A 26,593-nucleotide genomic window follows, 5' to 3' on the forward strand; every position below is an offset into this window, starting at 1 on the left:
CCTAGTAGAAAAGACCAAGAGCCAGAAACCATAGTATGCGCAAGAGGCAGAAGAAAACAGAAGCTCTCAGAAAAATACAACCATTAGAAAGACTTTAAAAAAGAATTAAAAGGATCATAGAAACGATGTTGCCAGCCCTGCTGTATCTCATTTTAGCTTTCCTTTTGTACTAAGTCTGTTTTCAGCTCTACAAGCAGAAGTTTGCCACCCTGTCATACATATTAACAGAATCACAGAATCATATAGGTTGGAAAAGACCTTTAAGATCATCGAGTCCAACCGTAAACCTAACACTACCAAGACCACCACTACACCATGTCCCTAAGCACCTCATCCAAACATCTTTTAAATACCTCCAGGGATGGCGACTCAACCACTTCCCTGGGCAGCCTGTTCCAATGCTTGAGAACCCTTTCAGTGAAGTTAAATTTCCTAATATCCAGTCTAAACCTCCCCTGGTGCAACTTGAGGCCGTTTCCTCTCATCCTGTCACTTGTTACCTGGGAGAAGAGACCGACCCCCACCTCGCTACAACCTCCTTTCAGGTAGTTGTAGAGAGCAATAAGGTCTCCCCTCAGCCTCCTCTTCTCCAGGCTAAACAACCCCAGTTCTCTCAGCCGATCCTCATAAGACTTCTGCTCTAGACCCTTCACCAGCTTCGTTGCCCTTCTCTGGACACACTCCAGCACCTCAATGTCTCTCTTGTAGTGAGGGGCCCAAAACTGAACACAGTATTTGAGGTGCGGCCTCACCAGTGCCGAGTACAGGGGCACGATCACTTCCCTAGTCCTGCTGGCCACGCTATTTTTGATACAAGCCAGGATGCCATTGGCTTTCATGGCCACCTGGGCACACTGCTGGCTCATATTGAGGCAGCTGTCAGCCAACACCCCCAGGTCCTTTTCTGCCTGGCAGCTTTCCAGCCACTCTTCCCCAAGCCTGTAGCATTGCATGGGGTTGCTGTGGCCCAAGGGCAGGACCTTGCACTTAGCCTTGTTGAACCTCATACAATTGACCTTGGCCCATCAATCCAGCCTGTCCAGGTCCCTCTGCAGAGCCTTCCTACCCTCAAGCAGATCCAACACTCCCGCACAACTTGGTGTCATCTGCAAACTTACTGAGGGTGCACTCGATCCCTTCATCCAGATCATTGATAAAGATATTAAACAGAACTTGCCCCAACACAGAGCCCTGGGGAACACCACTTGTGACCAGCCATCAACTGGAGTAGACTCCATTCACCACCACTCTTTGGGCCCAGCCATCCAGCCAGTTCTTTACCCAGCAAAGAGTACACCCATCCAAGCCATGAGCAACCAGTTTCTCCAGGAGAATGCTGTGGGAAACAGTGTCAAAGGCTTTACTGAAGTCTAGATAGGCAACATCCACAGCCTTTCCCTCATCCACTAGGCGGGTCACCTTGTCGTAGAAGGAGATCAGGTTGGTCAAGCAGGACCTGCCTTTCCTGAACCCATGCTGGCTGGGCTTGATCCCTTGGTTATTCTCTACATGCCATGTGATGGCACTCAGGATGATCTGCTCCATCAGCTTCCCCGGTACCGAGGTCAGGCTGACAGGCCTGTAGTTCCCCGGGTCCTCCTTCCGGCCTTTCTTGAAGATGGGCGTCACATTAGCTAATCTCCAGTCAGCAGGGACCTCCCCAGTTAGGCAGGACTGCTGGAAAATGATGGAAAGGGGCTTGGTAAGCACTTCTGCCAGTTCCTTCATTACTCTTGGGTGGATCTCATCAGGCCCCATAGACTTGTGAATGTCTAAGTGGTGCAGCAGGTCACTAACCATTTCCCCCTGGATTATGGGGGCTCCATTCTGGTCCCCGTCCCTATCTTCCAACTCCGGGGGCTGGGTACCCAGAGAACAATTGGCCCTGCTATTAAAGACAGAGGCAAAGAAGGCATTAAGTACCTCAGCCTTTTCCTCATCCTTGGCCACTGTGTTCCTCCCCCATCTACTAGGGGCTGGAGATTCTCCTTAGCTCTCCTTTTGCTGCTAATGTATCTGAAGAAGTATTTTTTGTTGTCTTTTACAGCAGCAGCCAGATTGAGCTCTAGCTCGGCTTTGGCCCTTCTAATTTTCTCCCTGCACAGCCTCGCTACACCTTTGTAGTCCTCCTGAGTTGCCTGCCCCTTCTTCCAGAGGTCATAGACTCTCCTCTTTTTCCTGAGTTTGAGCCAGAGCTCTCTAGTCAGCCAGGCTGGTCTTCTTCCCCACTGGCTCGTCTTTTGGCACCTGGGGACAGCCTGCTCTTGTGCCTTTAGGACTTCCTCCTTGAAGAATGTCCAGCCTTCCTGGACTCCTTTGCCCTTTAGGGCTGCCTCCCAGGGGACTCTGTCGACCAGTCTCCTAAACAGGCCGAAGTCTCCCCTCTGGAAGTCTAAGGTGGCAGTTTTGCTGACCCCCCTCACCGCTTCTCCAAGTATCAAAAACTGTATCACTTCGTGATCACTCTGCCCAAGATGGCCTCCAAGTCCTTCTTCCAAGATGGACTCACAAGTCCTTCTCTGTTTATGAACAAGAGGTCCAGTGGGGCACGTTCCGTAGTTGGCTCACTCACCAGCTGTGTCAGGAAGTTATCTGCCACACACTCCAGGAACCTCCTAGACTGTTCCCTCTCTGCTGTATCGTATTTCCAGCAGACACCTGGTAGGTTGAAGTCCCCCACAAGAACAAGGGCTAGCGATCGTGAGGCTTCTCCCAGCTGCTTATAGAATAGTTGGTCAGTCTCCTCATCCTGGTTGGGTGGTCTGTAACAGACTCCCACCACAATATCTGCCTTGTTGGCCTTCCCCCTGATTCTTACCCATAGAGACTCCACCCTATCATCACCATTATCAAGCTCTAAACTATCCAGACACTCCCTGACGTATAGGGCTACCCCACCACCTCTCCTGCCTTGCCTATCCCTCCTGAAGAGTTTATAGCCATCCATCGCCGCACTCCAGTTGTGCGAGTCATCCCACCACGTTTCCGTGATGGCCACCATATCATAGTTTTCCTGATGTACAATGGCTTCCAACTCCTCCTGCTTGTTGCCCATGCTGCGTGCATTGGTGTAGAGGCACTTCAGCTGGGCTGTTGTCCGTGTCTCCTTCATAGAAGAACACCCCTTATGTGCTTTGAGGTGTTTCACTGGCATTTCCCTCTTGGCTCCTATTGCCTCAGTATCCCCTAGCTCAATTCTGTTCGACTTCGGCTGTGCCCCAGTGTACCCTGCACATCTCAGAGACACAGGCCGAGTGCCCTCGCTGGCACCACTAACTGTGGCACATCATCCCTCAGCTTCCCTTGGGCAAGCCTGATATTATCCCCCTCCCCCTTCGAGTCTATTTTAAAGCTCTGTCGATGAGCCCCGAAGCTCCTGCGCAAAGATTCTCTTTCCCCTTTGAGAAAGATGAATCCCATCAGACGCCAGCAAACCTGGTGCTGTGTAGGCCATCCCGTTGTCAAAAAAAACAAATCCGTGGCGATGACACCAGCCACGGAGCCATGAGTTGATAGATTGGGTGCCTCTGTTCCTTCTAGTGTCACTGCCCACAACTGGAAGGACAGAGGAGAAAATAACCTGTGCTCCGAAGTCCCTTATTAGCTGTCCCAAGGCCCTGAAGTCTCTTTTGATTGCCCTAGGACTTCATGTTGCAGCTTCGTCGTCCCCCACATGGAAGAACAGTAGGGGGTAATAGTCCGAGGGCCGTACCAGGCTAGGGAGTATCCTCGTGACATCCTTATATTGATGACTCCTAACTTACAGTGTATATTGGTATTAAACTGGAGCTAGGAAGACTACATCTATAATACATAAGGCTTGCTTACAGTTATTTTAAAGTAATTAAAAGGGAAAACAGCAAATACTTTTGATACTTGCACACCTTGTCACCCATAAAGTTTTTAAAGCCTGTCCATTTTTATGGAATGCAGCTTTAAAGAATGTCCTGTTACATATCTAAGAAAGAAAAAGACACTGACATAATTCAATGCTTTTAAAAGGTAAGAAAAGAAATCTAGAGTAGCAATAAAGTGTTAGTATTCTTCTTTTTGCAGAACACAGTTATCATGAACAATAGTGTTAGAGAGGACACCTTGAAAAGAGGTGGGAAGCTTTAAAAAAGAACATAAATCCAAGCTCTGTAAGACTTAAGGATGTATTTCACTGGTTTCTTAAACACTTATAGGTACCTGTTTAAATGTTCTCTGTTCCTTCAGACTTAGTCAAGAGTTCAGCCTGTGATCCTCCGACTTTGGGTAGACTGTCCAGCTTAGTAAGATGAGGTCCCAAATTGTCAGTACTTGTTCTAACATTGTTTCCAATACTTACAGAAAAACTTTATCCATCATTACAATGCATTGAATGACATTTCAAAGGAAATTTATGGAAGAAGAGGTGCAAAGACAGGGAGGAGAAAATAAATTGTCTTACACTAGAAAGTCATTTATGCACTCAACTCATTCATTAAGAGTAAGGATTTTAATTCTTCCCTTCCTTGAAGAAAGGCAAGCAACATCTAAAGGCACAGGTAAAATATTCAGGAATCCCCAAGAGTTATGCATTAATATGTACAAAATAAGGTTGGACAGAGTGCATAAGGTTGGACAGGGGTTTCTAATCCATTGTTTTTTTGTTAAAAAGACACTAAGATTATTACAAATCAACTTAAATACTAAAATTATTTCATTTGCGTATCAGAATGGTAGTCTGGTAGTCATGACTTCTGCTTGTTTCAAGGGGCATATGAGTAAGCTCATATTTGAAAGTCTGACCCAGAAGTGAAGATTCTGCATTTCCCACAGAATCGTCTGGTATAGATCAACAAAGAGTATTTCAATAAATAGCTGTAGTCTTGTGCTCCCAGCTAAGTGATAATAGACCCCTCCCCATGTACTCTGGTTATACACGTCAACATGCTGTGTTGATTCCAGGGTATAAATACTGTGATATTGAACTATTGATCATTTATACTATTAAAGATTATTTGAAAATACTATTTCTGTATCCTTGCTGCACAGTCCTTGTATATTTTCTGCAGATTGCATAAGCATATCTGATGTCGCACATCAAGTTATCTTAAATTGTTTTCGGGCCACGGAATTAACTATTATTCACATATGCATTCACATATGTGTACTACTCAACTATGCATTAAGAAATTACATTCACCACTTGCACACGCTGTCATTTGTAAAGTATTAACATAAAAGTTAGAGACCAACATTTAAGCTTCTGTACAAGTTAACTGTATTTTTTACTTTCTTGACTTATTGGTTCTGTATAATTACTATGCATTTCCTCAAAACATTAACAAGAGACAACTCACTCTCTTACAAGATAGATAAATACAATGTATATGACTATCACCTCATGATTAATTGGGTCTTTTTTATTCATGAAGTTAGATGTCAGACTCAGCTGAAAAATGCGTATCATCTTGTATGTATTTATTCCAAAGCCTAGTAAAATTGCTTTACACTGCTACAGATGTATACAATAACAACCACTTTTCATTGTTTTTTGAATTAACACAAGATGTATGTCAGATGATGATCTTAAACTTCCCGTGTTGGAAATTTGATTTAAAACTTGACAAATATACTGGATGCCAGAATAACATAGTAATAACAATTCACATGAAATCTACTACATCTTCTAACCACACTCCTAAAAAAAAAATAAAAATCCTTGAAGCTTCAAAATAACCATTGGCCTTCTGTACCCTAGAAAGAAAAACTGCTCAATACCTTTTTTGTTTACTCATCATCTTTTCAGTCCTCCTCTCACTAGACTGAGAAATTTAATTTAAGACCAGTACACTCTTTTCCTTTAAGACTTACTGCAAAGTTCATCGATAATAATTGTTAGAAGTACTGTTACTGCTATTCTTCTGTAAGTTTCAGAGAATATTCCTCCTTTCATCCAGAAAAAAAGATTTAGGATGTGTCCATGAGCAGCACCCCACCAAAACAGAGTACTTAATTCTCCCTATATGTTATATAACAGAATAATAATTAGTGTTACAGAAAGATTTTAATTGAAAATTGCCTGAAAATCAAAAGGGACTGTTAATAGGTATATTACAATATCTCCTGAGTCCTATACTTGCTGGTTTTCATCATAAGCCGTTGCACTGGCTGATAAACTTCCAACTTTATCTTAGCTCATTTCTTGAATAATTAATAGACTCCAGAGGCCATGAAATCAAGTAATGTAAAAATGAAGAAAAGTGAAGTTGTACATTAATGAATCAAATCCTATATATTTTCACCATTCAAGCCCTGAAATGAATATTTGATATTTCTGACACACCTGTTAGATACAGCTATAGTACCAAACTGAAATAGCCTGTGTTTTCTTTCTGTTTTCCTAGTTATAAAAGTATGAGGGAGGCAATTATTCAGAAAATGAGAAACAACATACTAACTGAAGAAAAAAATTTACTTGAATTAACTGAAGTTAACAGTGACTACCAGAAAAGACTGAGACCATGTGCGAGTGCTGCTGGTGCAACAACACAGTAACTTGAATTAAAGATCTCTACAACTCTCTTTAGTCTGTTCCAAGCCTTGGTAGGTAGCAGTTGTAATATGGCTCATACGCCTTTCTTAAATGCATGAACTAGCTTATTCTACACCCGATCAGCGCATCCCATCATCCTAGATCAGGAAATTAGCCTGTAAGCAAAACTGATTTTTATTTTCTCACTGTCACAAGAAAAAGCCATATATATGCCTTTTTTGGGATAAGATAAGAGAGCTGACAGTGATCCAGCTTTCTAGATATAAGGATATTTGGTTTTACAATAAAAACTTAGGAGCGTATTTCCTTTAGAAGTATCAATCATTCTTGTCATAAAAGCCTAATGTTACGTACAGTCTAGTGTGATTTTTTTATTTTTTTGTACAGGATAGCATAGATACGAATAAGCTAGTTTTCTTATGATTATCTGTTTGGTAGTTTGTGCAGCCTTTGCATACTGTCTCTATGCAACGCAAAGCTTCCCCAGGCTGATGGTGGTAAAATTAGCCATATTTTGTCAGTTGATATGTCATGTGAATTGCTCATCTTTAAAGGTTGTTATATGTGTGTGCGCACATGTGCATGCTTTGTGCAACAAACATTTGGTTTTCAGTATCTTTTATCCCATAGTAACTTTAACATTATATAGAAATTTGGAAAGAAAAGTGGACCTATGAGGTGTTGCCTTCAGAAGATGTGCAAATACCAGGGAATAAAACCTCTGCTTCTAAGGTGTAAGACAATACATGGGTCAAGAGAGCTAGCGTCTTCAAATGTACATCTTTAGAGAAACAACTGAACTGGAAAGGCTTTTCCAATGGCTTTCAATGTTTTTGGTCAGGTTCTATATTTAGGTGGTACTTACAAGAGTACAATAACCATATTTTCTTAAGTGGTTTCATTTCATTAACTTTAGAGTTGAAGTTGTCTGTTTTCTAGCCAAAAAAGACAAAATGGTGCTTTTAGGAAACCTATTTACATATGAACATTTAGGATTAAATTAATCACCCTAGAAGAGCCTATTTTTCTCTTTCTCTAAGTAAGCCTCTAGTCTTACAAGGATGAGGTAGCATTTTAACCCCAATCATGTAAAACCAATATTAAGTGCTCTTCTACTGAGTGCCTCCCTCTAAAATTGTAGATCATACAGTCTGCAGACACGTGGGGATGCAGGGGACATAGTTGAGATGGAATCCTTTCTAGGAGGATCCCTTCTCTCCTTTTCCTTCCCTTTCTGACTAGAGTGAAGGGACTTGTCCCTCTGTTGTTCCAGCACTACCTTTAGCCAAACTTCACAAGCATGAAACAGCAATGCATTCGCAGAAGCTTTTACAGTTTCCAAAGGACTTCAATGATTGATCACTTTCTTCAGTGATAAATTCTGAGTCAAACTGTTATCTCAAAAATGACTTCTGAATCTCCTTCCCCAGAACATAACTGTCTTCCTCTGTGGTACCAGTTAATTCATCCCTTATGATCCCATTTGCAGTAGAAATCTCACATGCATAGATGCCTCATGTTATTAGCATTCATTTTCTTGTCTGACTAAATAGGCATTTTGAGATTACAGTACTCCTAATACATCAGAAATGCAAATAAAAATGTCATATATTATTTAAAAATAGTCTTGTTTCTTCATTGCACTGAGTATCTGCTACAAAAAGTGATTTGTTTGCCAGTTTTCTCTTGCCAGCTGTTATATGAAAGTAACAAAGTCTCTGCAACTGCTTATATAATAAGGCTCTTATACTGGTATCACTTTTGTTAGTTCCTGTCTCTGTTCTGAATGCTACTTTTTGATAGTGGGAGAAAACAAATATTTTTTTTTTCTTTTCTTGATTTCTTTGGATCATATGCCAGGCCTCTGTATAGACTAAAACCCTAATAACATTATCCTGGACAGAATTAAGAGTATTTCTACATATGCAACAGCTGTGGGCACTTTTGGCCATACCTAAATTACCTTTGAATTCACTAATTACTTACTGCTAACAATGAAGATACAAAGGCACTGAAGCTGACCTGAGCTACTCAGCCTACTCAGAAATATGGGTCTGCAGTTGGCAAACCCTTACTGAACTCTGAGCTACTGCAACTAGATTACTGGGGGGAAAAAAAAGGAAAACCTACCAAAAAAACCCCAACAAGCTAATTTAAAGATAGTTGGTATGTTTTAATGGGCTGCAGTCAAATACCATTTGGATGTCTTCTATCTGTACAACCTCTCTGGGCAACCTGCTTCACGGCTTCACTGTCCTCATGCTGATGAAGCTTCTCCTTTTGTCTAGTCTGAACATTTATTTTTATCAAGCTACGCTTGCTGTCTCTTATCCCCCCACCATGCACCACTATGAAGGGTCTCCTCAACACCCTCCCCGCAGACACTAGGGAGGATGCTCTTAGGTCTCCTGGAGCCAGCTCTTCTGACGTGTTCAGCCCAGCTCCCTCAGCCTCTCCACACAGGGCAAGTGCTCCAGACCCTGGTGATCTTGGTGGCCCTCCACTGAACTCACTCCAGTTTGTCTGTGTCTTTCTTGTATTTGGAGAACTAAAACTGGACATAGGCATGTAGGTAATAATTTTGTATTGCCAGCAGATGGACACGTCAATTGCCCCATCATCATTCCTTTCCCAGCCTACACATCTCTCACCTTGAATGTGAAGAAAATCTTGGCACTCTCACTCTATAGCAGAGTGCCTCAACTTCCTTACTAGGCAGACAAATCCAGCATTGTGGAGCACTCATGTGCACCTAGCTCTGCCCCTGCAGATACAACTGACTCCATGTACTTGGTCTGTGAGCTTGAGCCTAAGCCTACCAAAACACATCCTTGCAGAGACATGGCGTGTTCTGGTAACCAGCTCCCAGGAAAAAAAAACAACAGAATTTTCTCTCTCCATTGTGGGAACAACCATGAAAGGATTTGTAGCAATTCCCTCTTCCCTATATCTCATCCTTCAAGTATATCCACAGGAGAACATATTTTCTGTTCCCATTATCCTATGGACTCTTCTGAAAAGAAATCCTTAAAAAAAGGGACAGAGGACAGAGAAATTATCTGAAAAGTAGAAAGCTCTGTTTTCCACTTTTTCCCCCCATCATCTCTTCCCTCTAATGATATTACGAACAACATGATGTTAAGTGCTCTGAAAGTCATCTTGCCTTTTTACGCTAGTATGATTTTTGCAATCTCAAAAAATGTGACAAATGTAATTATGCCTGAAAGAAATAAACCATCTCTTCTTGCAGAGGCTGAAAGAATACTAAAATGTGATCTGTACTAGCGCTAAGCTAATTACAGTGACACCACTCATGCCTCTAGAATTCTGTTAGTGTCAGCACTTACATTATGAACCCCTCATTTCAGGGGTTTATAACTCTGTTCTACATGAGTTAGCTACTCTTATGGGAGTGCACAACACTGTTAATGGCTTCATTAGTGACATTTTCCTAAAAATGGCTTAAATTTCAGTTTGAAATTTTGTAATTCCCTTGTCTGTTACATGGTGTAAATCATGAGCAACTTGTGACTGAAGTAAGACAATGCAGTAAGACAAAACCCATCCAAAATGTGACTTATATGCTTGAATTTTAAAATGTGTATTTTGCAAAGTTTAGAGACAAGAATTGCTGTATATACTAATCACCTTCAGTATCTTCACACCCAGACATGATATTAAGGATTTCTGGAAAAGAACTGAGGTTCCCATGAAAAAAAACTTAATACTATCATGAGTAAGAAGAGAGTTTTATAAACACTAGATGCCAAATGAAGTTTTGGCAATATAGCCATTGTACGTCAGTGTTATAAGTTTCATATATGAACACTTTTATGTGTTTTCTGGTATCTGTAAAAGTACTTACATACTCTGGAAATCTGCAGATAACCTATCTACTTAAGTATGTCAATTATTTTAGGCAACATGACAAATTCACTGGAAACGCTTGAGAATGCAGACTCTCAGGTCTGAAAACGAGCAAAACAAAAAATCACTGTCTTGCATCATGCTGGGACATGACATAAAATGTGGTCTTACATTATATCCACTTTTTTATTTATATATAAAGCTATGCATTTACAGTACCTAGTATCTATGTGATTAATTGAGCTAAAGTTTTACAGCTTACACAAAAAAATTTCTATTTCTTCCAAAGGCCACTTTCACTCAATCAGAAAATCAGTATTTAAAGCAAAGTGATAAGGAATAGCCTAAGACAGGGTTCTCTTTTACCCATTCTGAAACAATATTGCCAGTGTATCAGAAAAAGAAAAAAGACAAAAAGACAGAAAGAATTCCTTGCCAGTAAAAGCAGTAACAAATTGTTCTCTTTCAGAAAGAAGTTTTTTTTCTGGCTCTCTGCTACGCACCACTTTGTTTCTCAATAAATGACAGAGAAATAGCTCATTCAAAACTAAAAGTAAATTTCTTTAATTTCTAAGAAACAGGTTCATTATTATTATCATCGTTACTGAATGATTCTCTGTACCCTGTCTCATTTTTCTTTCAATATTTCATTAAGCATTGCTCCAATGAATTTTCCTTAGTTAAAAATAACCAGCTGAAGAAAATTTAATCCTCTATTGCTGAGTTAACATAAACAATAAACAGCTTCTCTCATTAGACAGTAGATGGTCTATCAGCTTGGAAACCAGTGATTAGTGAGCAAATGGTGTGCAATCATGCTATGTATGCCATGGTGTACATTTCTTGCAGTAGAGTTATTCATATGTGATTGTTTTTACCTTAGTGCTACTTACTCCTTACCTAGATAACAGGATTATGATCTCAGTAAGTAGATGGAAACACATCTTTGCTATATTCGTCACCCATTCTAAATCCATCCTGTTGGATCAAAACTACGATTTCATAGGAAAAGTGATGGAAGAATTGCCTCTCCCCCATTTTTTTTTAAGAATGTATGAGTGACAGCACTGTGCATTGCTACATTTCTTGAAATAAAAGACAGAAAGCATGGTTTCCTCACAGTTTGTAATATTTTTCCCTCTGACTCCCAATCCCAAACCATGGAAGCGCAATCGTTTCTGAACAAACCTGTGGTTCTGCTATTAATTGAAAATCTAAATCTATCAACTGAACAGGCTTGCAACTGATTCTTTGAGTTCCTGAGAATATTTATATACTGATGCTACTACTGGGCTATAAGGGTTGAAAATGGGAGACATTTTTAATAAGTTTTAATAAAACACAATAAAATATATATTCTAATAAACCCCTGAAAGATATTCAGGTAACTCATCCTCTTAAAAGCTAGAAGGAAAAAAGGAAATAAGTAATGTAAAACTGATCACAAAGTAGGTGAGTTTTTTGATCAGTACACATCACTGGCTTAGTTCTGCTCCTACTGAGGTCAACAGTACTTTAATAAATCTCACCCTTACTAATGGTTTGCTTTATATTTCTCAAGAAGCATAGGTCCAATTTGAAAGTTTTACTCGGTCTGATTCACTGTGTATTTAGAGACAAAATTTAGTTTTTACTGTTCACTACCCTTTTTAGTCCTTAAGCAGCAACACAGGTAAGGGGAGGTGAGCTAGGTTCTATTTCTTACCATAAACCACCAACAGACTTGCTTGCTGAACTCTCCTCAGTTTCCGAAAGCTGGGTCCTCTGAAAACGCTGAACTTGCACTGATGATACTGAAGACAGATTTTAGTCCAAAAATCCTCAATTAATATAAATAGCAGAGGAAAAACAACGCTGCTGTAATTTCAAACAAAACCCCAAATATCTTTCAGGGTACGTGGAACACATCTCTGCAATCAATCATACACAATCTGTGTACCATTACCATGAAGTCATGCTCCTGATTAGAATTGTCTGTTAATGCAGGCTGAATTCCTGCCTGCTCTCAAACTTATTTTATTGAAGTGGTGTTATAAGTTATATTTTTCTTCCCTTCCCCCCCCCCCCCCCAAAATAGGAATAATAAAAGAAGAATAGAGAGGAATGCAAGAGTTTGGTGGCTTAGAAAACAAGAGGCACAACCAACATTCCCACCGGCAAGTGACTAGAATTTGTCCACACTGCTGCTGCCAGCTACCATCTCTCTCTTGCTGATCTTTTTGTCTGATTTCCTAGTTATGTTGTGTTTTCCAGCCTGTCAACTCCTTGGAGCAAGACCAGTTTACTTATTGAGCGTGTTGAGCAAAAAGGGTGTCTCCAACTTATTTTTGGCCTTTGAGTGCTCTGCTATATGGAATGTTAAATTATAACTACTCTAAAAGCCTACCTTGAAATATGGAAGGCAATACTGCGTTCCACCATAATAGCACAGAGTAAGTCCTTGTAAATCACAAAGTAGCAATTTAGTGCCCCTGTTCTGTTTGTAATTTTAAGGGTGAGTTCAAGGAAGAAAACAGTAAAAGCTGGAGGCTGAACTACATATCTGCATGTATAAATAAAGGAAAGATACCCTGTGAAAAGTCTTTCAAAAATCATATAATCAAACAGGGAAAAAAAGTCCTTTAATGTTGGGAATATCTTTTCTGCCACTTGTTTTTAATCATCTTGCTGCTGTTTTAATTACATTGCTAAAGATTTATACAGCCACGGACAGTTAAATGAAACAGAGGGGCAAATCTCTACAATGTTATCTGGACTACATGTTATTCTCTGCAGTCAGGAACAATTTTATGAAACAATTTCTAAAGAGGTCTGTACAGAGCAAAATTTCTCAACATGATGAAAAGGCTAGCTCATGTTATGGAAGCTGATTTCAACAGCAGTGTTATGAAAACAAGTAAGTCATTAACAAAAATGGGGACATATTAAAATCAAGTTACCTTCTATACCCACTCAAGAGTTCTGCAAGATTGGCATAGGCCCTGGAAACACTGGAGTCAGGGTTCATCTCCTGATAGAAAAGGTAAGCAGAGAGATGGATGAAAGGTCAGGTCCTAAGTAAGTCAGAAAAGAAAAATGTGTGTGGTGTTTTATTCATGTATTTTACTGAAAGTACAGCTAAAGTATTTGTCTGAATTTTCCAAATACCTGTTGTCATTAAATGCAGAAGATTTGTATGGATTTTGTTTTTTTGAGTACAGCTGGAAATACTAAAAAACTGTACTGAATAGCAGAATTACATCACTCGTAAGAAAATTTCGGAGAAGTGGAATGAGGTTTTGAGGTTTGAGAGGTTTGCCTTTTCTCTTCAGCTGGAATACAGGAAGATATAGAGAAAAACAACAATGACAGTAACTGCTTTTACACTTTTTCCTATTCAAGTGTTCACACACTTGATTTCACTTTTGCGAATTAGTTGGACAATAGTTCATACAGAAGTGATTTAAAGCAAACAACTTGGTTACAAACAGCTATTTATTTGTAGCAAAGAAGTCAACATTACTGAAAAACTATAATTTGAATTTTGAAATATTTCTGCTAGTGTATTTGAAATAAAATTAATGATCAGGATGGAAAATATAGATTAATAGGAAATTCGGTATGAAGCAGAAATTAAATAGTATACAACTCAAAGATACTTTTTCTAATATCTGAGCAGCTTAATTAAGGGCTGGTCTTTCATTACTGAATCATTTTTATTCAAGTACCTTTTCAAGAGGTACTGAACATTAAGTACTAAACACTGTATATAAATTTTCTGTAATACTTTTCTGTACATCAGTGACTCCAGAAACCAGAGGTTTAATGAAAGCATCAAATACTATTAAATTCCAGATTAAACACAGAACATAAACAAGTTTTTGCCCCTATTATTTCTGGTGTTGTGTGGATCAGAGATTATGGGTGACAATTACACTTGAATAGGAAAATTGAAAGGGCCTTAATTAAAAAGGAAGTTTGAACCCCCTCCACAAATTTATAAAATAAAAAGTGGTATTTTGTTACAAAGATGCATGTTCAGTTACTTCATCAAGACCTGGTGTCGTGGTTTAAAACCAGCCAGCAACTAAGCACCATGCAGCTGCTCACTCACCCTCCCACCCACCGGTGGGATGGGGGAGAAAATCCGAGGGCGGGGGAGTAAAACCCGTGGGTTGACATAAAGACAGCAGAGGAAAAGAAAATAATAATAACAATTATAAAAGAATATACAAAACAAGTGATGCACAATGCAATTGCTCACCACCCGCTAACCGATGCCCAGCCAGTCCTGGAGCAGCAATCGCTGCTCCCCAGCCAACTCCCCCCAGTTTATACACTGAGCATGGTGGCACATGGTATGGAATAGCCCTTTGGCCAGTTTGGATCAACGATCTTGGCTGTGCCTCCTCCCAGCTTCTTGTGCACCTGGCAGAGCATGGGAAGCTGAAAGTCCTTGACTAGTGTAAACACCCAAAACCAGGATACCTGGTAGGGGTAGAAATCTGTCAAGACCTATGAGAAAGCATTCTGTATTTAAACAACTATTCACGGCATCAATTTCAGTGCAGTACACGTTATCTGAATTAATAATTTTCTGCCTTTCACTGTTCGGGCCTCTCAAGTTCAGTTGAAAAACAGAACAAGCATAATCTTTAGATTTAGTTTGGCATCAGTCTAAATTCTAGTATCCTTCCAAGTATGAAGGCTTTTCTTGTCTTGCATGGGAGGAAAAAAATGCTGGTAGGGCAGGTGAAAATCCTTATTCTGTAGTTAGACACTTAGCTCTGTTTCTTTTTATTAAAAATATTGGAGTGTTTTTTCCAATCTCCTGAAACACCTCCAGGACTGAGTGACAGATCAAATTTTCCTTTTGCCTTATGTATCAACAAGGTCCTCATTTCATTACAGCAACATAAATCACAGTTTGAAGACCTGGCTACTCAGTGAACTGACAGCCCAGATCCCATTTTCCTTAAAATTTATATTTTCTTGTCCATCCATCTAATGGACGTATCACTATATCTTTTTCTTCCTATCTTACTTAAAAGGGAACTAAACACACAAATCACCTGGAGATGATTAATATGACAACAATTACTTTGAAAGCAGAATAGCAACTGTCAGGTTTGAGAGAAAGAAAACATAAAAGAAGGAGAAAGCTAAATAAAAAGAAAAATCACCATATTAATTGTCTGAGCCAGACATTAAAGACAGAACAAGAACAGAAAAGCTGACCCTTCACAATGGATTCTTTAGCATCAGTGAGTTTGTATGAGTTATTTGCTTGAAGTCATGGGTTTATGAAGTATAAAATGATATAAACAAATATTATTCAGTGCTTTGACAATTTTGACTTTTATTTGAATCTTTAAAATAGTAAAAGATGCACTGCAATATTAAAGATTTTTTTATATACATACTGTTTATTTTTCTGACTTGTCAGCTATTTGATGTATCTGCGCTCACAGAAAGCAAAACTAATGAACAAAACGAGCCATCCCTTAAAGGCTGAAATCCAGCTAAGCTGAAGCCAAGCACAAAGGGGGCAGAATTTCACCGAAGTCAATATCGTTTTCACTTATGCTGTGCACTGGACAAGCTTGCAAACAAAAACTTTCTATATTATGTGCTACATAAAGCTAAGGTTTTAAACAAGGTCTCAAATTCTTAAACAGTACAAAGGAACAAATTTGCAAAGCCAGGTTTACATGCTCCTTAAACAAGTTATCACAAAAAAAGGAGATGACTATACGAAACAACAAAAGCCAAACTATTGGTTAGTAAATAGCAAAAATCTGCTCAAGGAACTGCAGAAATTGCTCACAGCGGCTTAAGTGTATAAAGCTGCTTAAGTCATATGCTATTTTTAAGAACAGCACATTTGGATGAATTTATCTTACATGAGAGCAATAAATGATCAGACCAAATAGATTCTTAATATACACAGAGAAACATACACATTTGAAAATACTAAAGGACAACTGAACTGCCTCCACACTAGATCTTTTTTCCTTTGCTCACACACTTTTGTTTGGCAGATGTCTATCAGGATATAACTGCTTGCCAGAGAATCAGCATATCCACCAGTTCAGACTGGCCCCCACGCTCTTTCTCTTAATGCAGTAATGAATTGCTCTTTTTGTCTTGTCTTTGAGTTCCATCATTTCATTTCTCTTAGTCTTCCTGTCTCTTACCTTTTTTATGTCCCTTTTCCTAATTACTTTCCCATGCAATGAAACATCACTGTACACACAGTATTTCCTTTTTCTGCATCAAACCTTCTGTCCCATCCTCTAGTCTATTTGCTCTTCCCTCTGTCTCAGGCATGACTAGCCTTTTTCACTCTCTCCTCATTAGTGAGGGTCTTTTTCTACTGATACAGTGACTGAAGCGTCTCTATACTTATTTCTATCCAAAGTCTTTACCCTGTTTTCTTTCAATTCCCTTACATATCTTCACCAGTATGTGCCATCTTCCCCTTACTATCAATTGTATTTTTTCTTTTGTGTTCATGCCTGTAATTAAAATTCCAAATATACTGAACAGAAACATCAGAAACATTTTGTTTCTCTGTATGAAGTACTACTGAATAAAGTATACCAAGAAAGCAAGTTCTTCTTTTCATTTTTTGGGGAGAATAATATTCATAGATCTATCTGCCACAGCTAGGACTCTTCTGAATTACTTCAGAATTTTTTTTTGCTTGTATATTTTTAACATAGAATCGACACACTATGAAATACAGTAATTAACTAGAATAATGGTTAATGGGGGAAATTTCAGACACAAATCTCAGCTCAGGTGACATTATCTTCTTGTCCTGAGGAATTTCCGCTATACTAATATAGACAGCCTCTTACTTATATTTCTAATCTGAGCTACATAACAACATATAAGGGAATGATACATTTTATATACATGCAAAAAAGGAATGTTTCAGGTTACTGAGCACCAATGAACTTTACCTTTTAAATTAATTACATAATTGATAGAATTGAGAAACGACTGATCTAGTGCTGATAGCTGCCTTACTGCTGATAGCGGGACAGGGCTTTCACTAATACAATCTCCGTGTTCAGGATCATTGGAATTATTTGTAATTCCATAGGGGACTCTTTAAAACAAATAAAACAATCCCATTGACTTATGCTAAATTTATTAGAAAGAGGAAAAGTACAAAACCAGTTCTACTCCTGCAAATGGTTATTTCATCCAAAATTTGTTTCAAATGCCCTCTAAGAAAGTTTTTAGTGGAGAGATTCACTCCCAGGTGTAACGTATACAAAATAAATATGGTATATATATTATATATATATTTGTTGTTCAAATCACCTGTGAATTCTGTTTTAATATATCAGAGATTAAAATACCTTACAAGATTTTAGTTGAACAAATAAATTTCATTGCAAGAGCAGTGTCTCCAACCTGACATGTTATATACAACATAACCAGTTTAAAAAACGACTGAGAGTGAGAAAAGTGAATTCAGTCGAGTCATTCATCATTCAAAGAACCATCATGAGACAGGCAAAACACAGAATATCAAGAATCTGAAATTTAACTTAATTTACAGTATTCATCAACATTAGCTTAAGTCTCTTCCCCAGAAACACATACTCTAAAGCAGGGTGCCAGCCTTTCAAAGGGTAAGGGGCTGGATTATCTCTTTTTTTTTTTCCCCCAAAAAATGGTAGTTAAACATCCAGGAGGAAGCCAGCAGGGGTTAGGAAGCTCAGCTGAAGCCAGACCATATTTCTGAACTGGACCATTATTGCCCATCAGCTGAGCCTTTGTGCAGGGAAGAGGCTTTATTACACTACATCCTCTGAAGACACAGTGCCTCGAAGTTTGCAACTCTATGTCATGGAAGTCATTCAGAAGAATCAACCTGCTTGTTATCTTTGTCTCCCCAACCAGATCCTGGTAGTTAGCACAACATACTTCTAGTATCTTATATTTTGATAGTTTTCATTATCTAACAAACCACTAGAGGGAAAATTGAAATATAATTCTGTACTTAAACTGAGATTTTGTTTTAAAACTTTCTCACTTTATGACTCACTCTAGCATCAGAGCAAATTGTAGCTATTTTTATTTAGTATTATACTTATATAATTATATCTATATAATAAATATCCTATCATCCTCTTATTTATAGACAAATCTATCTTTATTCAATAATCATATAATTAGAAACTATTAAACACCATATTTTGTTCAGAAGACACTGTATTGATTTCTGTACTTCACTGAAAAAAGAAGAGTTCATTATTTCCAGGTGTCATCACCTCCAACTTCACTACACCTCCCAGTCTTCAGTAACTAAGTAACTTGGAAAATTTATTCCTTAATTAACTGCTGTTTTTTTTCCAGAATTTGCAATTTCAATGTAACTGAAATTTTATAAAACTTGAATTTCTTTATCTTGAATGTGAACTGTCATGCAAATAAATAACTCAGCATTTTGGCTCTAAATTTGTCCGTTTTATTTCAACTCCATTAGATTTAGACTAATTTACCTGTTGATACATCAGAAGGAAAGGAAATATCCAAACCCAGATTTAACCAAGTAAGAATTTAATTTCTAGAAAGAACAACTGGAAAGAAATCATTAAATCTATATATTTGAACTGACTTGGGTTCCTTCATCTTGAACATAGAATAGTGGTTTTGGGAGTTGATGAGGTAGTAATTCAAACCAAACTCACCCTTTTTTGTACTTCATATGAAGAGAAAATGCTTACTGAAAATCCAAGGTCTTCCAGAAAAAATTTAATGACAATAACTGAAGGTGTAAGTTACACTTGTTTGGGTGTTTTGACCCTAAGCCCTTACAGTAATTCTGACTCTCTGAGAGGTAGGTATTGGCATGCAAATGACAAAGTTTCTCACCAAGCCTCTAAATTGTGGCTTTTGTTTTTCAGCAACAAGATAATTTCAGACTTCTGTTTTCTTCTTTCTTTCTTTTTCTTTTTTTATTTTAATAACCTACTCTTTTCCCATATTTGATATAATTGAAATACAACATTCAACTGATCAATGGCAAAATCTTTGTGAACAAGCCCTGGGTATTTTCATGCAAGTTTTAAACTGAACAGCTACAAAAGCTGAAAAATGGAAAAGTCAGCAACAAATAGTCTTCTGAGTATTTTTGTTGGTCTGCCTTAGTTGGAATTCACATATCATGAAAGTAAAAAAATGGCACTATGGGACAGGAAAAAGGGTCAACAAACAGAAGACTGCATCACCGTTTCAGAAGAAATTTTGAGGGCATTAAAAAGATCTGCTGCATAGAGGAGTGTGTGTAAATGAGGTGCCGTTTTTACTTAGGCTGCTGAGATTTAAAATAATTAAGCTCAGAAAAGATCATTGCTGAACTACCAAGTAACACCCTTATTTATTTTTTAGATCTCTCTTTTACAGAAGAAGAGAGAGGCCTGTATCTTTAACAGAGCTGGTAACATAAGACTGCTGTTGCTAATCACAGTCTTTGATTTTATTTTCCTGTTGTCTGCACCAGCAATTTCAGAAATCAGACTGTAGACACTTGAGTAGAGACCATTTTATAATACTTATTCTGCAACTTCAAGAGCTGTTTAGCCACTAGGAGCCTTTTGTGTTCAGTTAACTTTTACTCAAACCTTAAAATGCTGCTTCTGACTCTACAGCTGTCACTGAAGGGATCTACCCTCACTGCAGCTTAACCTACAGACCATAATAATCCTTTAGGCCAAGGGTTCCCTTGGAGGAATTTATATTTCTACATGTAGTTAAAATAAGAGCAAGTGTCTTTAAAGGACTGATCTCATTCCTAAATAGAGTCTGTAAACCACATTCTTTTTTAACTGGTCAGAATTTTTTTCCAAAATTTTATACTCTTGGATATTCTCTTCAGATTTACAAAGCCCTGCTGACTCAGCACTGCCCAAAAAAAGCTTATCAGCAAACAATGAATGAATAATTTAAAATAATGCTCTTTCAAATATAAATGCCTCTCAGGTGAAATCATACTGCAATTTTCTTAATGTTTGTAAGTACAAGTCTGATCAACTGCTTTTATTACCATATTCTGCTAAATGTATAAAATTAATGGGTTTTTTTTTAACCAATTTCTACTGTTTTTCATTATTTATAAAGCAATCTGAAGCAACCACTGTGTACTGATTTTGAGTAATCTAATGTATACAATTCATCAAGAAAAGATAAGACACTAGACCACAGCAATCAGCAGTTTGATACAAATGGCAAATGCAATCCTCAAAGGCTGGTGTCACAGAGGTACACTGAAACTAACTCAAACGATGGACAAGCTCAGACAACTTTATTTCACAAAACAGCCAAAACCACATGACAGAAACCAAGGAGAATCGTAGCCAATCAGATTCAGTGTTATACAGGTATGCGTGGAAGGTAGGTCTGATCTAAATATTCACATGTGAGAAGTACACTAGAGCTGGTGGAAGGCCAAGACATATGTAAAGTTGATAAGAGGGATTCATACTTGAATGTGGAACATCTAATCAATAATTATTGTCCTTGGGAGTGAAGCACATCCTGGCAAAATATGTAAGCTAATTAAGATGTTTTGGGAACCATCTGAAACAACTAGTAGAAGTGTGATAAGAAGCACGCTCACGTGAACTATCCTCATTGTAATACTAAAAATCACACCCTTTGAGCTGGAGACCCCAGCCCAAGCAGAGACCCCTCACCTTTGAGCATGCACAGAATATTAAAATAGTACTGTAGCTTTAAGACTGAGACAAGAAGATTTAGACCAATAGAAAACCGCTTTGTGTAATTACTTATGCATACGTGTAACTCCACTGTATAAATACTGCACCTGCATGAACGAGGGGTGTGCTAGCTTTGTGGAATTACCACCCAGCACCCGGTTTTGTGCAAAAACAGAAATAAATCGGTATCTTAGCTCTGTGTGCATAGTGGGTGTGGCACACCGGGTAATGAACTCTGTTTGTGAGACAACAGAAACAGGGGTAAACCGAAACTAATCAACAGGCTGATAACATTTAACACTGAACAGGTTCGAGGTGTCAGTCGGGGTATTGTCACTACACGGCAACATGCAGAAGAACGATGATCCAAAGTGCGCACACACACTCACTCACAAAGGGGAAACTCTCTCTTGTGGGTACCCCAAAAATACAATCCCTCACCCCGGGGGGTAGGGGTGTGTGTGTGTGTGACGGCTCACTCAAGAATATATCCAGAAGACATCACTCACTAAAGGAGGTGAAGACACTCAATCTTGGGAAGTTACCTCAGGCACAGTCCCAACCCAAGAGGAGAGGCCGTAAGCGTGGGCCCGCTACTCCAAGCAGAGCATGCTCACAGGGGGGGGCTCTGGCGGTGCCCCATTTATAGCCTGGGTGGGATATGAGCTGTGGTCATAACTGCTCATGATCTAGAAGCTTCTCTGAGCCAAGGCGCCTCAGCGGCTGTGGACCCGATCTGGTGACCAAGGGCTCCCGCCTCTCCTCCTCCCCTGCTGAGGTGTGTACGTGTCTGGGGGCACGGCAGAGAACAAAAGGCGCAAAAAGCCGGTGATCACCATGCTAAAAGCCTCCATCTTTATCAGAAAGGGGGGGGGGGAGAGAGAGAGAGAGAGGGAGAGAGAGAGGCACGCGCGTACGTGTCACAGATGGTTCCTAGATGTGCTAGATGTGAGCATGAAACCTGCACTTCTGGGAATACTTCCATGCTGAGCACGTATATTGCTAGCAAATGAACTACAGGAACTTTCTAAGAGTGTATTTTGCATTACTGAATAATTATTTCATTTCCACCACACTGATTTTTTTTTTATTTCACTGCTCAAAACCTGTAGAAATGCTTTACATCTTACTACTCATTAATAGAACAAGCTCATTAAAGGAAATGAAGGTTAATTTAATCATATTCAGGCACTATATTGGATAGATTATTGCATTTGTCTTTTAAATAGTTTGTCTTTCATTCTACTATCTTCATCAAATAGTATTCTGAATAATTATCACATTGCCGTTATAAAGTTACAGCCCTATTACATTCTTACTAAGAACTTCAGGTCACCTATAGCATTTACACAAAATACCACAAATCTAGTCAAAGCACCTCAGGCTATGCAGCAAGAAAGTAATTCCTTATAGCACTGTGTGCATTTCTAAGGTCTTTACCATTTGGATGATTACATTATCGCAGTTTTATATTCACTAGTCAGGAGGTAAATGTCAGCTGGAATCATTGAATCTCAATTTTTTTTTCTTTTTTTTTTTTTACACCTTTAATTTTGTTTGATAGGCTTTTTACCCATTGTAATTTATTGCTCTTACTGATGAAAATATAAAGCAAAAAGCTGAGAGTGTAATCAAGGCTAATGGTGAACCAAATACCATGTGATAATAAATAAGCAAGAAAAAAATATTCTAGAGATAAGTAGAGATGTTTACCATTTCAGTTTGAATACTATTACAACAACTGTTTATGTAAAATACAACACTGTACACACACACAAAAAAAGAAAATCAACATTCTCTTCTTTCGTGTAAAATAAAAACTAAAACTTCAGACAAGCACCTGAATTTGGGGCTCTTTACAAGGAAAATAAAATGCTTTTTTAGTCATAGTATGTAGCAGTGAGGAGAACAAAATATAATATAAAGAAAGTATGTGGTGGAAAGACAGATGAATTTTATAAACAGGGACATACATTATCAAAGTCATAGCTTGCAGTACTCTTTTAAAACTTACTACACCAGAGAAAATCCCCCAACTCCTGTATGAGGAAGCTGCAGCACACTTAAGTTAACTTTTCAGAGTTATAAAAACATTATTTCTTTATCCTGCTAGAATACTTTTTTTGTTAACTGGTCTTTCATTTTCTAAAAAGACGGTACATGTGAAAAAAACAACTATAAGGAAATATCTCAACAGTTTGCCTAAGGACCAGCTACAAAACCTACTGGAAGGAGAAAAAAAAAAATCTCATTCACTTCAACAGCTTTTCTGAAAGACCCTGAGACAAAAGTTAGAACATACAATACCTAATAACAGATAACTTCAAATAGGACCTTTATTTCTATTTTGTGTTTTAATATCGCAAAGCCTGCATAAAAAGAGTCAATAAAAATAGTTAAATGTATGACTATTTCATCATCCTATTAAGAAAAAGTAAACAGATGTGAGACTATATTTCCAGTACCTTTGGATATTGTTTCACAGGGATCAGAACTCTTTCTGAGAGCTTTATGTTTTTGTTGCTGATAACATCAAGATATTTCTTTTCTTCATCTTCCTTCTTGCCTTCAGAACCCTGAAATTTTTCAATTTCTGAAAAATATTAAAAAAAGCAATCAGTGAAATTATATTTGTCATCCTCAGAAACTTTAAACTTACACATTATAATACAGACTATGAACTGAACACCTGTGCTGTTTGCACTAACATGACATGTACGTTGTCTTAGAAAAAACCTGGACTGTCACCAGTGCTGAGGCAGAGGTGACAATCCACAGGCTGTACTCCTCAACTAATTCTTCCACAGCTGAAACTGAAGCCAAATGATCTCAGTGGCAGCTGGAACACCTGAGATTTCCGATTCAGTCCATCAGTCTTCTAAAAGAGGATCACATCATCACAACTTGATGCTATTTTCTAAATATGACGCGCTAGAATTAAGTCAGATTCTAATAAAAATGGCTAACTTGTAGTAAGAGTAGTAAAAAAACTGAAGAAACCTCTTGTTATTACTGAGTTTCCATTCAAATACTTCTGAATCATTTAAAGGTTGTACAAAATAAGAAATAAAATTAACTCTTGCATAAAAAGACTCTTCATTAAAGAAATGCAGTAAGTAATCATTATGTATATATAGAATAATATTGGTATGTAGAACACACACTTTACAAAAAAACCCCACAAATATATTCAGCTTAAATAGTTTTGAGTTCTTTATTCCCTAAAGCTCTATAAGCAACAAATAATAATAAACAATTGAATTTATTACCCTACAAAGAACATCTAAAACAGTGCCTGAGAGCTTCCTGACAGTACAGGTACTATTGAAAAACCTGCATTTGCTGTATTGTTGCTACTAACTACAAAAGAAATGCCAATACTTATGATGAGTTAACTATAACTCAATTATGGCTGAAAAGGGACAGCTGTGGCTCTCAGAAACATGCAGTTTTAAGGCCCAGAAAGCAAGCATGGAGAAGAGTAACACAGTGACAGCAATCAGTAACACACATACAAGTTTCTTTGACATGCAACAAGAGTACGCAAAAATGTATGTAAGACGACAGCCCACATCGTGATTTGTTAATAAATGTTTAAGCTGCCTATTCTAGCTCAAATACTTTATTTAAAGCCTGCACCAGCAGACAGATCTCTAATGCCACTGTTATAAGATCTTTTAAAAACTCTGAGAGAACACACGTAAAAGAACTGAGGCAGAATACACCTTCCCTAATTTAGAATTAAAAAGTTATTTTAATACTCACTAAAAGAATCAGGAGGACAACTTTCATTTTTATAAAATACTTTAATATACATGGAAAGAAACGTGGTATGTTGCATTCAGTGGGAGTAAGCATCAATTAAGCACGAGCTCACAAAGCAATATTCTGCAGTAAAATACTTCGTTCAGGCAGGTTTAATAGATAGGAAGCTCTTTTAAGATAGCTCCAACGCAATTATACAAAGGTTTGTGCTATGGGGGTGCAGAGGGGAGCGACAAAGGTAAAAAAAACAGGGAAAAGTGCTGTACCTGTGTTGTCTCACAAACAGAGTTTGTTACCCGGTCTACAACAACCAATTCACACACAGAACCGAGATACCAGTTTATTTCAAGTTTTGAGTAACACCGGGTGCTAAGCGGTAGCTCCACAAAGATAGCACACCGCTTCTTCATGCAGGTGCAGTATTGATACACTCTAGTTACACATATGCCTAAGTAATTACACAAGGCAGTATTGCATTGGTCTACATCTTCTCGTCTTACTCTTAAAGTTACAGTACTACTTTAATGTTGTATGCATGGGCAAAAGTGAGGAGTCTATGCTTGGGCTGGGATCCCCAGCTCAAATGCTGTGATTTTTAGTCTTAAAATGAGATCGTTTATTTCTAAAACAGAATGTAGTGCTGGATATGAACAGTGAAACCTGGTGTCCAAAATTCATATGAAAAATACGGCAACGGGGTTCTGCTCGACAGCGGGGCAGTCTTGCCAGATGAGCTATCTGGGGAATTTTTGTTCCCCGAGGCTGGGGCTTGTGTCTTCTGGGTGAGGCCCCTGCAAGCCTTGTGACGTCACCAGAGAGTCACTGTGGCCCCCGTGACATCAGTCCTCTAGGGGCGTGGGGCAGCCCTGAAGGGCCACAGTGCTGTCCTCATCCTTCGGGGACACACGTCTGCAGGTGGGGGGACGAAGGACCCCCATCCCGCGGGCTCCCTTCTGAGGGCACAGAGAGGATCTGCCGGACACGGACACGGACACCGGCAGGGCCCGGGGCGCTGCTCCCGACCTGCTGTGCCCCCAGGCTCGGCCTGCCATTGCTGAGAGGCCAGGAATCGCTCTCCTGCCTTCACGTGTCACAGAGGTCAGTCGCCACCCTGCCCTGAGAGCAGGAACATGCAAAGGCACCCCTGGTGTCACTCATCTGCCCCGGGATGGTCCCTGGCGTTTGTGGCAGCACAAGCACAGCCCCGAGGCAGAGCGGGCAACTCTTTAGCGCTCAACTTCCACAGCTTTGCTGCCTCCTGCAGGCTGAGTCTCCAGGGCAGGTCATGAGCTTTGTATCTCCTTTGTTTGCAGCGTGAGATGGCGTTGGAGGAGGACTTGGCAGAAGAGGGCACCTCTTCCCCTGCTGCCGGCACCAGCCAGGTGCCCCAGGCTGCGCCCCTGGATGCGTCTGAGGACCTAATGTGCCCAATCTGCCTGGACACCATTAACGACCAAGCCTCCGTGAGCTGGTGCAGGCACAGCTTCTGTTTTTCCTGCATATTGGAGTGGATCCGCAGAAGAGCTGTGTGCCCAATCTGCCAGGCGTCTTTCCACCACATCTACCGCAAGGTGGGAGCCAACAAATATGAGGTGTACCCCATCATGCAGCACAGCAGCTCCGCCAGCCACGCTCAAGGAGGGACATCTCGGCCTCGCTCTGCGGAAAGGAGGCGGTCTCATTCCTCAGGCCGCCAGCACCGTGGCTCTTCCAGCAGAGA

The 26,593-nt window shown here is 39.2% G+C and overlaps 1 protein-coding gene across 2 annotated transcripts in view; it reads right to left on the minus strand.

Moving 5' to 3' along the window:
* Window positions 1–26,593, minus strand: part of KHDRBS2 (KH RNA binding domain containing, signal transduction associated 2) — a 439,124-nt gene that overhangs the window by 280,310 nt on the left and 132,221 nt on the right. For both annotated transcript variants that reach the window (XM_072857819.1, XM_072857818.1), the window contains exon 2: window positions 23,574–23,701. In XM_072857819.1, the coding sequence (XP_072713920.1) occupies window positions 23,574–23,701 (128 nt within the window). The remainder of the gene's footprint in view (window positions 1–23,573; window positions 23,702–26,593) is intronic.

This window comes from Ciconia boyciana, chromosome 3, assembly GCF_034638445.1.
Source record: "Ciconia boyciana chromosome 3, ASM3463844v1, whole genome shotgun sequence".
Classification (NCBI taxonomy): domain Eukaryota; kingdom Metazoa; phylum Chordata; class Aves; order Ciconiiformes; family Ciconiidae; genus Ciconia; species Ciconia boyciana.